Source organism: Rhineura floridana, chromosome 6 (genome assembly GCF_030035675.1).
Source record: "Rhineura floridana isolate rRhiFlo1 chromosome 6, rRhiFlo1.hap2, whole genome shotgun sequence".
NCBI lineage: Eukaryota > Metazoa > Chordata > Lepidosauria > Squamata > Rhineuridae > Rhineura > Rhineura floridana.
In genome coordinates, this window is record NC_084485.1 from 156,109,537 (window position 1) to 156,128,286 (window position 18,750).

General features: G+C 43.8%; 1 protein-coding gene across 3 annotated transcripts in view; it reads right to left on the reverse strand.

Annotated features, from left to right (window-relative positions):
* LOC133388075 (ADAMTS-like protein 2) overlaps positions 1-18,750 on the reverse strand; it is a 37,078-nt gene that overhangs the window by 17,704 nt on the left and 624 nt on the right. The window contains exons 2-7 of one of the 3 annotated variants that reach the window (XM_061634246.1): positions 15,118-15,260; positions 13,368-13,443; positions 11,578-11,680; positions 10,614-10,759; positions 9,015-9,138; positions 2,502-2,582 (exon numbers count right to left, since the gene is read on the reverse strand). In XM_061634246.1, coding sequence (XP_061490230.1) covers positions 2,502-2,582; positions 9,015-9,138; positions 10,614-10,759; positions 11,578-11,680; positions 13,368-13,443; positions 15,118-15,260 — 673 coding nt within the window. Of the gene's footprint in view, positions 1-2,501; positions 2,583-9,014; positions 9,139-10,613; positions 10,760-11,533; positions 11,681-13,367; positions 13,444-15,117; positions 15,261-18,750 lie in introns of all 3 variants that reach the window. The other 2 variants (XM_061634248.1, XM_061634249.1) reach the window with 2 other exon arrangements.

Below are 18,750 nucleotides of genomic sequence, written 5' to 3' on the forward strand. Positions count from 1 at the left end.
CAAAGGGCCATCCCTCCTTCATGTGCCTACTGGATGTCTTTGCCCCTCCGAGCAAAAGATGTTTTAAGGCTCTTCTCTCCCGCTGCAACTCACAGTGGGAACAGCCGTGGGCAGATGTACTCATGGGGCATGGAAATGGGAGAGAGTTCACAGGAGAAGAGGTGACCACTAGTAGCACACAGACTGTTAGGTATGAGGAGCACTTCAAGGGACTGCTCCCATCTCCAGCAATCTGGTCATCACAACACAGGGAAGGACAGCTGAGAGTCCTTCCCTGCTTTGAGCAAGAAGGACTAGAGGGCTGGTATGGATTAGTGAAGGTGGACAAACGGTTTCAACAGAAATGGGTGAGCCTGTGGCCCACCAGAAGTTGTTGAACAACCCTTATCATGCCTAAACATTGGCCATGCAGGCTGGAGCTGGGAGTCCAATGACATCTGGAGGTTCCTGAGTCACAACAACCCTTTTTCCTCTGTGCTGAAGCCAAGAGCAGGGGGGCACAGTACAATAAGAACAGAGATTTTTGCCAGAGTTGTCTCCTTATGAACCTCAGTTACTCACTCCCATACAGGAGCCAAAGGGCAAGTAAAAGTGTATTCTGCATAGTGGCCAAGGTACATAAACTGTATTGCGGCTCTTGCAGCTGGGAGTCAATGGGCAGAGCCAACACTGCTGGGTCTTCAGTACTTTCCCAATTCAAAGTATGCCCTGTTATAATGTTGATGCAGACCAAAGGCTTTAATTCCATTGCTCAGGCTTAGGCTTCTCCTCAGAAGTATGATATAGGCAGTCAGGGACAAGAGTGAGTAACCCTGTTACAATAGGTCTACTAGATTACATAGAATACTAAGCAAACCATAGCCCCATCTATGCTTGGCAATCACACCACTGCTTCTGTGGACAGTAAACATTGCAAGAAAATTAAGAGTGAGGTTGTATGCACTCAACAGCTCCATGAGTTTGGCATTTCCATTCTGTAATGGCCTGATTTGCACATAACGCTAAGTCATGGTTTGTTTAACAAACCACAAGTTATCCCAGATAAACCATGGCTTGTTTCTCCAAGGCTTGGTTTGCTTTTCAGCTGCTCTTGCCTTGTGCCTTTGCAGTGTGGTGAGGGTTGGGTGGTTAAAGAAACCGTGTTTAAGGAAGTGTGCTGGGTTCACACATAATGCTAAGTCATCGTTAAAACAAACCAAGGTTTGTAAAACAACAAACCATGGTTTCAGATCATGATTTGCTGGCAGTAAACAAACCATAGTTAAGGGTGTTCAGTAGGACTCACACATAATGCTTAGTCATGGTTTAATAAACCACAGTGTGGTACTGTAAAGATGCAAATATGTGTAAGTTGCCCTTATACCAAGTAAGGACATTGGCCCATCTAGTGTGACAACGCCCACCTCAAGTGGCAGAGACTCTCCCAAGATCTCAGGAAGACTCCCATACATCCTCTTAACTGGAGAAGCCGGGGAATACAAAAAGTGTAACTCAGTGGTAGAGCACCTAATCCCTATCAGACCTTTTGTTTGTGGGGCATTTGCTCTAGCACTGAGCTATATCTTTTGTTAAAATATTGCACAGCACATTATTTCTTATGTCTGCCACACGTCCAGGAGGGGGATTCATCTGGGCTACATGCATTGAAGGGACTGGGTGTACTACACAAACATATCTTAGATGTATGTCCCTCCCCCTGGACCCCAAAATCTCTCCTAGACATAATCTAGTTTAAATAGTTTAGGGGTTGTACAAAATACCATTTTAACTAAGTAAGAGATCCATATAGACATGCTCTAGGAGAGTTTTATAAAGATGCCATTCTTACTAAAAAGGTGGTTGGGGGTACATCCAGAAACAATTCATTGGTAATGTTTAAAAGTTCTTGACAAAAAGCACTATAACTGCAATGCTTTCATCTTTTTTGATCCCTCTGAAGCTGGAACCAAGGGATAGTATTTACACAGAATAGATTGATCAAGAACAAAAATGCCACCTTGTGAATGCCCTTTAGGACTTGCAGGCGGTAATTAAGAGTTGAATTGGAAATGGCCTGCCTTCCAGTCGATCCCGACTTATGGTGATCCTATGAATAGGAATTTAATGGTAAATGATATTCAGGGTTTTTTTTTACTATTGCCTCCCTGTGAGGCTAATCCTCCCCAGTTGGCTAGGGCCTGCTCAGCTTGTCACAGCTGCACAAGCCAGCCCCTTCTTTGTCCGCAACTGCCAGCTGGGGGGCAACTGGGCTCCTTGGGACTATGCAGCTTGCCCACGGCTGCTCAGGTGGCAGGGCATGTAACCCCTGAGCCACTCCCTGTGGGGGTGATCTTTAGCTGGCCCTTGACACCCAGGAGACACAAGCGGGGATTTGAACTCACAGACTCTGGACTCCCAGCCAGGCTCTCCTCCCCCACTGTGCTATACCAGCTGTTTTGCACTCTTTTCTTTGTACTGTGGGCCAAATGTGCCCCAGGGCAGCATTCTCTTCCATTGCTTACCTAGGATGTTCTCCGTTTTTCTTCGCTCTATAATGAGAATGTCTGTAGCACCAGCAGGGATATTGGTGATGAACACATATCCTGAGAGACAGGAGTTGAAGAAAAATCAGAAAACCCAAATCAGAGGAACTGACATTGCTCCATGAAGCAGTTTTTCCGTTTCCACTATGTCACAGGACTCAGTTTAGTTGAGTGTGTTTGGGTCATTTCGCAAATTACACAGAGGCAAACCTGGGTTTGCCAAATATTAGACACTCAGTAGGGGCTGCAGCCAATCATAGCGTTACCTGTATGATATGCATGTTTGATGCACTGATGTTTAAGCTGTATATTTAAAACATCTTAGCCAGTCATCTCCATGGTGAAAGGGGGGCACTTCTCCATTATGGGAGGGCCCCACATAATGTATGAAATGGGCTGCGTGTCTTTTGGAAGCTTTGCTATACCTGTCTGGGCTTAGTATTGGAAATTGCTATTAAATTTGCAGAGGATTGGGATTAAAATGTATTTTATTACTATACTGTCTTTTTATAGCTGTCCATCCCTTTGGGAGGAGATGAGCTGCCCATTTTAAATGAATGTCTGTGGCTCCACTGGTGCACCAGGTATTGTACAGAGAGAAGCAATGTGCTTGCTGCTTGCAAGGCTTATAATCTACCTTAGCCAACACTGGGACAGAGGGAGATAGCAAGGAAACAGTGGAGGTGTGTTTTCACCCAATTAGCTTTCAAGAAAGCATACTAGTAGATGTGTTGTGAACAAGTGGTATGTTCACATCAATGTGACTTGAGCAGCTGAATATATTTGAGCCAAAAAGCTTTCCTTGTGAACAAAGCAGTCAAATCTATTGTTTGTTTGGGGGGAAAACAGTCTCTCCTGACAGCTTGAAGCGAGTATTCCTTTGCACACTGAATTCCAAGCAGGAAATTTCATAAAACCTATTCATAGCCTTCTTAAATGAAATGTGTTGGGTTTTGCTGCACATAGAAAACTTCCTCATAGTGAATCAGAGCATTGTTCATCTAGCTCAGGGGTGGGGAACCTTTTTGGTTCCATGGGCCAGATCTTTATCAGAATTAACATCAAGGGCCAAATTTGACAGGTGGGCGTGGCTGCCACCTCTCAATCACGTGTCATCATAATGACATCACATGATTGACACATGATAGTCACACCCACTTCTGCTATGCAAGAGAGAAGCTCGCTTCCTACTCTTCCTTCTGCCACCAGCAGTGGCAGTGGCGATGAACCCCATCCCCCCTGCTGAAAGGGAAAGAAGGAAGTCAGCACTTGCTGCATGTGCTTGGGTTCCTTCTCTCCCTTCCCACACTGCCCAAAGGGAGAGAAGGAAAGGCTTTCCCAAGTCTCCCCCATTGTCTGCTTAACTTCCCGACATCAGAGACTTGACAGGGGAGGGGGGACTTTGAAAGGCTTTGCGAGTCTCCCCCCTTCCCTCTTTTTCCTGACATTGCAGATTTAAAGGAGGAGACTCGCAAAGGCTTTTCCAAGTCTCCCCCCTCCCCCTTCGTCCCCAGTGTTAGGAAGTTAATGGGGGAAGGATTTTGCAAAGGCTTCAAGACAGCCCTCAATCTCCTGTTTGAGCAAACCAATGCATGGGAGCTATCTTTTACTGCTGTTTAGTTTAATTATTGAATGTGGTTTTTGGTTTTATATTGTATTTTATCCTGTTGGTGTACGTCGCCTAGAGTGACCGTTAATTCGGCCAGATAGGCGACTCATAAATAAAATATTATTATTTTATTTTATAAAGCCTTTGCAAATATAAAATATTATTGGATACACAAATGGGTCAATTCAGTGGTCTTAAAATCCAATGGGCGCAAGACTTAGATTTTGAGGTGAATGATACAGAATGGAAAAATGTTTGTTCGTTTAAATATAACAAAATCGTATCTGCTGCTCATAAAGAAATTAATCTTAAAATCCTACATAAATGGTACTTAACACCAACCTGTTTGTCCTATATATCTTCTAATATGAGTCCATTATGCTGGGGAGGTTGCTCTATTAAAGGCACATATTTTCACCTTTGGTGGACTTGTCCCAAAATTACTCCATTTTGGGACTTGGTGCATAAGGAGCTTAAAAATATTACGAAAGAAAATTATTTCTTTTATTATCGTTTAGAGATGTCAATGCCAACTTGAAATCTAAATAACTGATTTCTAAATTATTAATGGCGACCCGTCAAACGGTTGTGCAAAAATGGAAATTACTAGAAGACTTGGATTTATGTGCATGATACAAAAATATATGGAATTTGGCTTTATTAGATAAAATTACTCATAACCTTCATTTTCTACAAGACAGGGCTAAACCAGACGCATATGCTGCCACTTGGTGGTTATTTATCGATTATGTGACTAATCATGGTTTACATGATCAGCTCCCACCAACGGCCAGATCCATTTAGTTTTCCTAGTGAAAAAGAAAAAATTCTTGCTAACCAACTTATAAATACTGTATTGTAATATATAAAGCATTTCTATAATTTTTTTCTTTAATATCAGTTTAGTGTGAATATGAGTAGTAATTAATTCTTGTAATATTGGGTAAATTATATTATATGCCTGGCAAAATATGTTTTTCTTTGTATCCTCATTGATCCCGGGGTTTGGTTATTGTTTCTGTTCAATGTTCTGTTCTTGTTTTTTTTACAATAAATACTTTTTTTTTTAAAGCCTTTGCAAAAGCATCTTTGAATTAGCTGCCATGCATAAGATGTTTTAAAAGGCACTTTAGCCCTGGGCTTTAATCTCCACTCAGTTGGTTAGCAAGGATTAAACCCTGCTGTTTCTTCTGAAAGATCTTGTTCCCTGCTGAGAACAGGCTTGCACAGCAAAGGATTAAACCCAGTCTTCCCACCTATCAGCTGACATCATTAATGATATCAGCTAATGGTGTGGTTTGGCAGAAATGGCCGGGGGGTGAGACACACAAATGGGACCTCCTGAAGGGCCATGATTGGCCTGGAGGCTGGAGGTTCCCAACCCCTGATCTAGATCACTATTGTCTACTGAGTGGCAGTGGCTCTCCAAGGTTTCAGACAAGAGTCTTTCCCAACCAGAGTGCCAAGAATTGAACCTTAGACGTTGTGTATGCAAAGGAAGTGCCCCACCACTCAGCTACAGTCCTTCCACAAAAAGTAAGGTGTCCCTACCCACTGAGACACTAGGTCTACTGAGATAACAAAACTGCCTTTGTGGACCTGGAACCACAGCCGTTGAATTAATAGGAAGGCACCCCTGTCTCCTGAGCCACCACACTAGGTAGCCATGAGCAATGGTTGCCTTCTGTCACAGGTACAAATTATACAAAAACTTTCATCACATTCTGCTGGCTGTGTGGGAAACCTGCTACTCTGTGGCTGACTAAGCACACTGGGCCAAGTCTCTGAGGTTCCACTTTGAAATCCGAACTCCAACTTGATGCACATAAGGACAGTGGCTCCTAGAAGATGGTGCTATGACTTATCTTCCTAAATTGGCCTTAATACTCAGAAGCATTTACTGCAATGGACAAGGTCCCTTCTGGAAGAAAACACTCAAAAGCCTCTCAACCTATGTAGCCAAGGAGGAACCTCCCTAAGAACAGCAGTCTCCCTCTTCGAGATGTAAAGTTTTCTCAAGCTCTTCTGCAACAGCCATATACACATGAATCAATCAGCACCAGGTGATCATTAACTATAAATGTAAACAAGATTTTTTTGTCTGCATGCACCTGTAAGTAACTATATCAGACTTCCTCTGGGTCAAACTTTATTTAAGATGTGCCCCCTCATCTCCTGGAAATGTAGACCTTTTTGTACCACAGCTGAGTATTATACCTTTCCCCTGATCAGGGAATCAGTTCTGTGCGGAGCACAGATAAGAAACTGATCCTGAGCTGAAACTGTTTCAGCTTTAGCTGCCACAGATGTGCACAGTACGGTGGGGAATGGGAATAGGAGTTCAAACTACAAACATATAGTTGCTTTCTGAAAATGTGGATGAGTTAATTGAAAGGTGGAACATTTCCTGGGACAGGTCTTTGTCTCTTGACTATATGGCTGTTTCAGCAGAGCACATGGTTTGCATGCATAAGATTCCAGGTTTAGTCCCTGGCATCTCCAGTTTGCAGATCTGTGAAACACCTCTGACTGACCCCCTGGAGAGCTGCTGCCAGTCAGAGTAGACTGGACTGGATGGACCACTGGCCCAACCTAATATAGGATGGCTTCATTGCATGTCTCCCTGGGAGCCTGATTCTCAATTAGCCCTTTCCTTTTTCCTGTGGAGTATTTCCTGAGATCAAACATGCAGCCTCAAAGTCTACATATGCAACTATCCACCCACATGGTCTGCACATTTTCCTACATGGAAATAACTTCTGGGTAGGCCTCAGGTCTTCCCAGTGCATAACATCTGTGCTGCAGACAGGCTGCAAATTAACAACTCCCCCCCCTCATTCTTCCCGTGCCTTCCCACAATCCTTGCTACCTGCCCTTCAGTAGCTTTCCCAAGATATCACTGCCTGTAATTAGAAGAGTTTCTCCACCCTGAAACAACACGGCCCTTTGGGTTTTGAAGCAGCTCAGCTTGCTGGTCTTTTGGAATGCAGGCAGATTATGGATGTGGGACAAGGGGATTTCAGCCTAGAAATGGAATGGCATGTTCACAATATGGACTTTTGGAAGGTATAGTTTTATTTACATGGCTTCCATGTTGCCATAAATATTTATCGATACATAAATATTTAATGTATGACTTGTGTTTATATACACTGCTTAGAAATGTGAATGACTAAGCGGCATAAATGTCTTAAATAAATAAATTACAAAGAAGAATCCTTGGTATTTCTGAGGAGGTGTTTTTGTGGGCGGGTGTCTTCATTTTAATTTAAAAGGCAAAACTATTCGGATTTAGTGCATTGCCTCATTAAACAAAATAAAGGTAGCCATGCACAAGAAATGGGACTCTACCCCCATCTAGTGTTGTGGTGACACTTGGAAGAACCACAGACTTGTGAGCCTGACTGAGGAAACAGTCCCAAATGCTTGTATTCAAAGGACAGTGGCAGGACTTTGTAGGTTTCTATGATTTCACATCTGCAGACACTTGTATCTCCTGCAGAATCTGGGTTCCTCAATCTCATCTGTCTTTAATGTCTCCCAGGCCACTCTGAGAGAAAGAAAAACACAGGAGGTTCTAGTGCTCCCACAACTCTGCTTCGCTTCCAGTGCTTTCTGACCCATCCTTCAGGCCCTCCACTCATGCTGCCCCAACCATACACTCCAAATTGGCCTTCATTGTCTTACTCTTCTTCTCCCGCTGATTCCTGTCACTCTTTCACACATACGTAAAACCTCACGTTTTGCAAATACAGTACCCAGCTATGGAGTGTGTGTATTTGCATAAGATCTTATTGATCTGAATAATTTTAAGAGTATAACCTGGGGTTTCTTTGATATAAATTTGTTGTATCAGATATTAACATCCTGAAACTTAAGTCTCTCTCAGGGCAGAACTGCACATCACATGCGAACGCATTTACCAAAACCTCACCAGCATTTAACAAAACCTCACCAGCCATTTCTTCCAAGAAAAACAGGTTTGGGAGGAGAAAATTTGGAGCAGAGAAGAGGTATGGAAGAGGTGTTTAACCTTTCCGCTGCCTGCTGCTTTGCTGCTGAAAATTTCCATCTCACCCCAGCCACTTTTCCTATTCACAGGATTCTAGATGTGTGCTTGCAAAGTAAAGTGCAATGGGAACCCCAAGTGGTGACAGAGGGGGATAATTTTCAGCAGAAAAAAAATAGGCAGGTGAACAATTAAGCACAACCTTTCATTTCTCTGCTTTAAATCACTCCCTTCTGAAGCTGCTTTTCCTTACTAGAAGTTGATTTTGGACATTTCTTGTGCACATTTGTTATGTAACGTGTAATTCTGCTCTTAGATAACATGAAGCATTTCAAAGGTTGTCACAGAGAGGAGGGCCAGAATCTCTTCTCGATCATCCCAGAGTGCAGGACACAGAATAATGGGCTCAAGTTACAGGAAGCCAGATTTCGACTGAACATCAGGAAAAACCTCCTAAATGTTAGTGGTATGACAATGAAACCAATTACCTAGTGAAGTGGTGGGCTCTCCAACACCAGAGGCATTTAAGAGGCAGCTGGACAGCACCTGTTGGGTCTGCTTTAATTTGGATTCTTGCAATGAGCAAGGGGTTGGACTCGATGGTTTTATAGGCCCCTCCCATATTATTCTATGATTCTCAGTTCAATCCCACAACGTCTAGCACAGAGGCATCAGGTGGGCTCTGCAGCATTTTATATTAATGCTTCAAGCCATTCTGCAGCCTCATTTTATTGCTGATTTAGCTTCAGATATGGGGTTGGGCAAGAGTCCCTACTGCAGCCCAAGAGGGTCTTTTGCCAACTTTATGATTAGAAGCAAGAGGGTTACCAAGAAGCAGTGCAGTAAATAGGTCAATGCTGTCAGGAAAGTGTACCTAACTGTGAGATCCCCTTTCGGAAACTACCAGAGACTCGGTAGCAAGTGCTTCCATCTCCTCCGCATACTCGACATCGGTCCATCACCTGGGAAGAATACAGGCTGCCATCACACCCTATCGGCTGGAAAGAGAAGGGAAAAATGGAGGCAGGCTTAGAGTTTGGAAACCATCTCTATGATCCTAATCCATCGGGCCTATTAATACCCCAGTTCCAAGACCATTCTTCTGCGAAGCTTTTGGCTGAATGCTTTTAATTGAATCTCAACCAATGTGTGGATAACTGCATTTGTTTGCATCTACCCTTTGTGCAGAGGAATGTAAGAAGAACCCATCCAGGCCATCCAGTCTAGCATCCTGTTCTCACAGTGGCCAACCAGATTCCTATGGGAAGCCCACAAGTACGGCAGTGCTCTCCCCACTTGTGATTCCCAGCAACTGGTATTCAGAGGCATCCTGCCTCCAACCGCGGAGGGAGAACACAGCCATTGTGGCTATTTGCCATCGATAGCCTTATCCTCCATGAATGTGGCCAATCCTCTTTTAAAGCCATCTAAGTTAGTTGCCATCACTTCCTCTTGTGGGAGCGAATTCCACTGAGTAACTTTTGCCTCTCTTCCCTTCCCTGCCTCCTTGGTTCAAATTTAGACTGTGAGCTACTCATAGCTTTGCTTCAGTTGGTCCATAAAGTGATGTCACTACACACTGACAGTGTTACATGGAATAATAATATGCCCAGCTTCTTTTACCCCCAACCCACAGCTCCTGATCCCTCTTTTATCTTTGGGTTGCATACGCTCCTGTACAAGGATAGGCCTTAAGCATTTTGGTCTTTTTAATTTAGAAATAAAACTGACTAAAGGGGAACATAGTAGAGGTCTGAAAAATCAGTGTTTAGTATGGAGAAAGCTGGACAGACCAAACCTCTCTTTCTGATAATACCAGAATTTGGGGGTCTCCCAGTGAACTGGGAGCAGATTTGGGGCCATCAAGAGAAAACACTCCATACAAAGACAGACATGGCACTGGCCACTACCTTAAACATGGCATTAGGCAAATTCATGGAGTATCAGTGGCTATTCACCATGAAAGCTAAGTGGAACCTCCAGAAGAAGTATAACTCTCAATACCAGTTGCTGGGAGGGAGGAGGCAGCAAACATCTTACTTGTGGGTTTCCCAGAGCAATTTAGCTGGCCACAGTTGCCAATAGGATGCTGGACTAGAAGGATCATTGGCCTTATCCAGGGCATGTTCTTCTGAAGTCACATGAGGTTGTCACCTTGCTGAAACTAAGCAGATATGGATCTGATCAGTGGCTGGATGAGTGACTGCCTGGGAAACACATGTACACAAACATGGGTTCCATGATGGAAGAAAGACTGACTTTACATGTAAGAAAATTCATAAATGAATAAATCCAGCAGGGCAATTCTTATGTTCTTCACTTTGCTTCAGTCCTGTCCTGTGGTTTTTACTGAGTCGAGGAGTCTACACACCACACTCCTAAGTGACATCTTAGCTCCCATTAACACTAAGGGGAAAAACTTCTCTTGATCATAAATGAGTTGAGGAAGCAGGTCTTCCTTCTAATGCTTTACCTCACACTTCCCATCGATGCAAACCCCTTGGTAGGCCCTGTCCTTGCACGATGTGCCATCCTGGGCTCGTGCCATCAGCTGCCTCTCTCCGTTCCTGGTGGTGCACTGGAGATCACACGGCTTGTTAGAGATGCTGGTGTAATCATCTAGAGCAAAACACAGAAGAAATGGGAACAAAGGACATGCAGTGGTTCAGGAGGAGAGGGAGGTAAGAGACAGAAGCTCATGTTCTCTAGGAAGCAATGTGTTGAAGCTGACTCTACTGGAGTAACCTGCAAGCCAGATGTTAAAGTCAGTTAAATAATTGAAATGTTCATTGCCATCCAACCAAGAAAACCCCACCTGAGACACCGAGTTGATCCTGGATAAGGAAACATTTCTACATTACAGACTTAAACGGATGTAACTATCACTTCCACCTCATCCCAGGGCATCGAGTACTGCATGCAGAGGGCTGTTGTAGCTTAGAGTATAGAAGCTTTATTGTGACATGACATTTTCATGGACTAGAGCCCACTTCATTCAGAACAAAAATCACCAATAGAAAAACAATCTTCCTCACTATGGAGTCTTTCCCATTACAAGTATCAATGTAGCATGGATAAGCTAAGAAGACTGCGTTATCATGAGTAACTTCTGTTGGAAACGGGTCACGAACACATTTGAACTTCCACCTACTACTGTTTCGCTTACATTTCATGGCCGTTTGGCCCCACTGCTTATACTTTTTTCTCTGTCTCTGTGTGTGTCTGTGTTGTGTGTGTAACAGTGGGCTTTGGTCCACAAAAGCTTGTGTCGCAATAAATCTGTTAGTCTTTAAAATGCCAGTGGACTTCTTGTTTCTTGCTCCAAAGGTCTAAGATTGCTACCCTCCTGTCATTAATTTCTTCAAGGCCCTTTAAGTGCAGCCTTCTCCTCACCTGTTGATCTACAGCTTCTGTGGAGTAATTTAGCAAAGGCAAACCTGGATAGAGAGGCATCCAGTGATAATAATGCTTCCCAAAGGCCTTGGCGTTGAAACTGGCGCACTGATGCTGCTTGAAGCTGGCTGTGTTGGCAGGGCAAAGCTGGTGAGAGAGAGAGAGAGAGAGAGAGAGAGAGAGAATGAATCTAAGTTCATCACCAATTCCTCTTTCCTCTCAGCACAAGGCAGCCAGATTCTATGGTTGTTCACACTATATTCACAAAGAACCTGAACTCTGAGTTCAAGCATGCAGAGATTTTAAGATTTTCAGATAAAAGGCAAAAGATTTAGGACCAAACTTGACAAGACACCATTCACACAATTAGCAATTGTGCAAATGGCTTTTAAAAAGGAAACAACAGGTTGGGGGGCCTCAATCTGGATCAGGTCCCTAGTGTGCCCAGCAGGGGTTTTTAATTCTTTGGTCTTGATCCAGATCATGCCCCTCCACCTGCTATTTGGATTGAAAGAAAAGCTTCTGGGGCTGGGTTAGATTCTTAAAGCAAAAGTGGGATAAAAATGAAATCAATAAGCTGCTTTATTTCTGTACTGCAAGGGTTACCAACATGATGCCCTTAGGTGCCAGCGTGCTTGTACGTACCTTCTCTGGCACCCATGAAAGTTTTCTATAAATATCCCCTCAAAAAATCACAAAGCAGGAAAGACTGTTTGTCCTCATTCCTAGTGGCACAGTCACCCAGTGAGCAGATGGTTGCTACTTGGTTGTCATCGTTTCCCCCCCTCCCCAGTAAGTTTAATAAGTAAGTTTACGTTAAGAAGAGTGGGAGCTGAGTTCAAAACATTTTAAGAAATGCTGAGTTAACCCACATACACTTGTACTGATGTAGGAAATATGGAGAATTTGAAGAGGAGACTATATCCAACAATTTCTGTCAAGAACAAGGGTGGCCAAATGTTTTGGGATCAAGGACCTCATTTCCCTGGGGGAAAGTAGTCAGCGGCTGCATATGGTGAAGGGCCATGTCCAAGCAGTGACAGACATGGCCAAAGCAAAAAGTGGGTGGGACACCTCTTCTCTTTCCTTCCCTCTCTTCACTTCATTCAATGATCATACATTCATTCTTTGTCACTCTGCCTCTGGGAACTGTGGTTTCCCCCTCACAGAGCTACAATTTCCCAGCACTCTTAACAAACTGCAGTTCCTATGATTCTTTGGGGGAGTCATGTAATTTAAATGTGCACTGGATGTCCTTTAAATGTAAGCTGTGGATCTGCCCTCTCTCACACACCCTTTTACACAAATACGCACAAACACCCACCCTCTCTCCTGTTCATTCATCCACCATCCGCTCATTCTCCTACATTCATTTCTCTCTCTCCAGGGTTGGGGGGGCATAGCAAATAAGGTGTAGGGCTGCATGTGGCCCGCAATTTGCTCACATATATTCTAAGAGGAGCTATCTCCACTATTCCTTTGTTCCTGGAATGCTGGGACGTATTATTGCTAGATCTTCCAAGAGAAAACTATAAGCAGGCATATGTACACCTCTGAGGCTGCAGCCCTGTGCCCACTTGCCTAGGAAGAAGCCCCTGTAAAATCATGTGAACTCAATGGGACTCACTTTTGAGTAGACACGTATAGGACTGCACTGTGAGTTGCAGCCTGGCAACCAAAATAACATGCTATCAAGTTCTGTGCATATTGATGCCACTCTATGGATAATAGTAACCAACCACTTGCTAGTTGAATTGTATTTTGTTTCATGCGCATAGCAGTTCACAGAAAAAAACCCAAGACCTAAATAAGCATCCATGAGAGTTCATCTTACCTGTTGTTGGCACAGTTGGTAGTGCTTGGACTGACCCATGCACATGCTGCTGTTTGTCCTCTGAGATACTTGTAGCCTGCAAGGAAAGAAGCAGATTTCTTGTGGATGGAACTATAGTCTGGGCTTCCAGAAATGTCTGCTTCAGAGGCTTAGGGGCCTCATAACCTCACCCAATAATCACACCTGTAACAACTTTTGTTGCCCTTTTTTATGAGTTGGCTAGTACTTTCATACATTATAACAAAGAGGCAGAGAGAATAAGCATTCCTCTCCAACATTAGGATGAATGTGAGTGCTCCCTCCCCATCCCCAGGCTTAAATCTGAGATTATGAAATCTGTCATGGCACCTGTTTTCAGTCTTGGAACATGTTCAAAATGTCTCTGAACATGTGCAGAGTGCTGTTTTCTCAGCATTAAGTAACCCCAACCAGCACTCATGCATGGAGAATTAAGGGGTTTCAAAGCAAGTGGGTATGTCATCTAGATAGGCATTTATTTATTTAAAACATTTGTATACCGTACAAGAATGAGAGTAACTCCTTTCAGAAATTTAGAGCTGCCTGCCCCCACTGTTATTAAAGCAACTGCGAAAAAACCCCACAAAACTCACTAGGTCCTGAAAAAGCGTCACTTTTCAATACAACCATTATTAGTGACCCTAGATCTATGGACTGGTTTGGTAAGAAGAGGCTTCCTGATCTGAAGTGGGGAGGCTACAAGGTTCAGTCCTGAAGGACTAGGTGGTAGACCATCAACTGACTGGAAGGACAGAAGCCTCCTTCAGAATCTGCTTTCCTTTGAATGGGTTTGGTGCATGAACTTGGTGGCGTTTTGATGGGCAAGCCTACCCCCCTTCCTTTAGCTAATACTGTCATTACGTGTGTGTGTGTGTGTGTGTGTGTGTGTGCGCGCGCGCGTGTAAATTAAAAATGGGGTAGCTGGAACTGTAAGCTATAGAGCTTTTTTTTTAAAGAGACACTGGGGTGCCTTGTTAGCAGCACAGTTTATTTCAAAGTATGTTTTAGAATCACAACCATCTCCAGACGGAAGGCACCTCAGCATATCCGGATCCTAATTATGCAGCCAGCCAGCCCACATAAAAGGAGATTTCCCCACCTCTCTTTTTGAGGGAAGGAAAGAGGAAAGGAAGGGGGCTTTGTTCAGGCTTCCTCTGCTCAGAAGTGCGTTCATGCAGAATAGAAAGGAGTTGGGGGGTGGGAGGAATAAGCAACGCCTGGTGAGTTCTTGGATGCCAGCTCATTAGCATTGTGGGATCTGGAGTAGCAGGTTAAAAGAGGTGCCTCTCCAGGGGGTCTCATTCAACTCTTTTGAGTGGAAGTGGAAGCTCTACATAGCCCATGCAGGCCAACTAAATGGGAATTTGAGTGGGAGGGCTGAGGATCAGGCAGCTGCTGGAATTCATGAGAATGAAATCTGTCATCATCACCACTGTGCAACACCTCCCCCTCCCTTTCAATCCAGGAACCAGCTCAGGATGTCAGTTGTTGTACCTCAGGAGAATGAACAGAGAAGTCCATGGGTACCATGGGAATACAACGATATTCAAAGGAGAAAGGGCACAAATTAAGAAGGAAGAGGAAATGAGAGAAACTGGGCCAAATGGAGAGAGGTATGACTTAGTAAGAACCTCTGCCACTGGCAATTCTCCCCCCCCCCCATTCTTTCACCACTGATAGCATCGCTTCAGCTATTTAACATTCATGTCAACTGGTCCTGTTTGGTACTTACCGCTGCCGTAAGCAATGCCTCTCCCGGGACATCACACCCCCTCCGCAGGTGCGGGAGCACGTAGACCAGGAGCTCCATTCCCCCCACCACTTGGTGACCTCTTCATTCCAGGTGCCATGTCCTTCCGCTGCCTCACTACTGTCCTGACAAAAACAGGGAAGGGTTAGCCTGAGAACTTCAGGCCCACTGACCTTACATTCTCTTAACTATACAGCTCTACTGATTTTCATATACATATACTTTGAGCTATCCAAATTTTGTGTTGGAGCCCTCTTTCATATTTGACCTAGACTGAATCATACAACTTGGACATGCTTGCGTAAAAGAAGCAAGTCTGCATGTATTTCATTTAATTTCATAACATTTTAAGTGTAAGAACTTGTGTCCTCCTGCAGTGGAGTTTTGGATTTATAGATTTGGATGGTTGCAATATTTGAGTATCCCTAAGTATGATTATCCTGATATATTATCTAATGGTAAAAAACAGATTGTCCTTTTCTGGAATTCCCATAATGCCAGTGTTCTGATTCAATTGTGGGTGAAATGATTTTTTAGTAACTCCATAACAATGTGCTCATATTTTCTCTCAGGCCTTACCCAAGACATTTTGTCGCCTGCGGTGGAGAAAAAAGCACACATGTCAAGGTGCATAGTTCCAATTTTATTCTGGCACCTGAGGCAGAAAATCTCACAGGCGCCTCTCCCCCTCCCTGGCAGTAAAAATGCAATGGTATTACATTTTTAAAATATTCACTTTTTTTTCTCCCCAAACCTACCAGAGGCAGTCATCTCAATCTGACTAACGGTAGGGCTGGCCCTGCTTCATGCCCAGTTTCAAGAATGTTACTGTGCCCATACAGACTAGTTGATGCACCTTATTCTGTGGTTTAAAAAAAACCTCATTAGCACTTGGGAATCGCTGAGGGTTTTGCTGTACCACTTAATGTTTTTTTTCTGCCTGTTGTAGCAATTGTAACATACTGTACTAGACGCGGTATGGTTTTTAATTGTATTTTTACAAACATGCCACAGACCACCTGAATGAAGCTTGCAGACCACTGGTTGTTCACGGACCACAGTTTGGGAATCCCTCATATAGACAACTAAGAATAAAGATGAGAGTGCTTCACACTATGGTACTTTGGTTATCTACTCAGACTGTCACAGCTTCAGTGAACAAGAGTAATATTTGGTCAGCAATTTGCAAGGGCTTATCAACAATCCAAGATTTCACTAAGTCCTACTTCCTGGTCACTCCAAGAAAACATGGCAACTAAGATTGCAACCAATGCTTGTCAAATGTGATGTGGAACTACTTGACTTCAAATACACTGTAGACATGCCCAAAGAAGTCATGCCCATTCACTGATCCTGGACACATGTCCCCAAGTATTTTGAAGATACATGTCTTCCCTTCATGTGTTACATATTTAGTGTGGGGAACACTACTTTATGCTTGCTGTTATTAAATGTGTGAAGCAGCTCCAAGTTCTTCCTTAAACCAAAATGTGCTTGTTTTGATCCTTCCATCTTTCAAGGTCCAGGCTCACATCTCCTTTCCCAAAAGCTCCTTTGTGTCAGACAATGCTGAGTGAGTAGGAACTATGTGTATACTACATTGTACTCCAAGCACACACTCCTACACTGAGATGTGGCAGAACTATCTGGGAGAATATGCTATAATGGGAATGTGCATAGCATAGTCATTAAGGTAAACTGAGAACCACAAGAGAACTAACAGATTGTATTGAGAAACAACAATCCCTGTGAGGCTCTATGTGAGGCTCTTTCTAATCAATGTCCTATAGGGACAAGTGATCTGCTGTTTCCATCAGGAGTGACTGAGTAATCCTTCGGGATTACCCACCCACAGAACCACCATGTGCTTCTGTGTGAATCACCACTCTGAGCATGCCTCCTCCCACTCAGGAGGCATTTCTACAGCAGCAACTCATACAGAGATATCGTGTTGTCACCTTCCTCTGAGAGCAGGTAGTTCTGCCACATCTCAGTGCAGGCATTGTGGAGTGTATGCTTGGGAAGGCAAGATCCAGAACAACGTAAACCTTTTGTGGAGTAAGAGTGAAGCGTGCGTCCAATTCTATCTCAGAAGAATAATGTGTCTCAGCTGTCAGAAATCTGAGATACAATGGCATAGGAGAACATTGTGCTGTAGACCTCATTTGAGAGGGGACAACAATCCTTCCCATCCTAGATGTGCAGAGATAAATATTCCTCTGGCTATTCACTGTGAAGAAACAGCAAAGGGCTTCCTCATAAGCTTCTGAGAACAGCGTCACAATGGGTTCAGTGACCCATAAAATCTAGGAAGCTCAGGCAAACTGACTGAAGTTAGCAGAGTGTGTGTTACCTCCTCCGTTTATAAAACAAGAGGTAGTGCTTGCTGGCCTGGCCTCTGAATGGGTGTTCTGTCATAATGGGGAGGATTTGACAGAGGAGTTTTTACAGCTGCAGGGACAAGTGTTATTAAAGAGCACAGAGCTCTAATTAGAGCTTTTCTATCAGGTTGGAAGGTATGTCTTTGCCTCCCTCACCAAATGAATGGCCCACACTCACACACACCTGCTGCTCGTGGTAAAATGGGAGAGGGAAGGGAGGGATGCCTAGGCTAGGAATTCAGTTTACAAATACCCTGGAGACAGGAGGTCCAGGAGATTTTTTTTCTTAAAAACAAAATACACAACTCTTTTTTCAAGGTAAGTAGTTTGTAGCTGAAATTTCAGCTGATCCAAAGAGCAAAATGTCTACCACTATTGTCTCAGCCCAACAGACACTGTTCTACTGATGTGAATTAGAACGGGTTGCATTTGGACAATCACCAGTGGCAGCACCACAGCTATGGAACTTCATCCCAAGGGAAATCCCTCTTTGATATGAGGGACATGATATGAGGAAGTAAGAGCAATGATCCTATATGAACTGATACTGGAGGTGAATCCCTCTTCCTTACATATAGTTTTCTTTTCCCAAGTAGCTGTGCCCCACACATTCTGAGGGAAATCTGTTCCAGGATCCCATGCAATGGCACCTAAGATGCTGGAGAACAACACTTCAGTTACGTGTGTACAATCCAATAGTTGTGCCCCAGCATCCTTGGCAACGCTGTCTGCAAGGTGATCCAGTTCGGTGCACCTCTCAGATTGTGCGGTAGAGCCACCTGTCTTAGACCACATCATGTATATAATGTAATCAGAAATGGGAATGCACAGAGTACAGTCTTTCCCCAAAACTGTCTCTGGTCACCCACACAAGTCAATTACCCTTACTTCCACATAGGATCAGGCTATCAGACTATCCCTATGCAAGCCATCCCAATTCACTTTAACAGCTACCACTTTGTTTGGATTCTGAAAATCGGTCTTGGCTTTGCCCAAGTCTCTAAATGAGATGCAGTAGGAATGCAGTAAAAAAAACCCACCCTCCTGGCCGTTTTCTACGCTGCTTTAACCGTATTCACAGGAGAACAAAAACAGCGGATGAGAGACTACGACCAAAGGGAGCATGAAACGGTTGTTGTGATGAACAAGGGAAAGGAAGTCGGGGTCTGAAAAGCAAAACGAAGTCCTGGGAGGCGAGTTTTAAAAGCAGCTTGCTTTTCTGGTCTCCTAACCC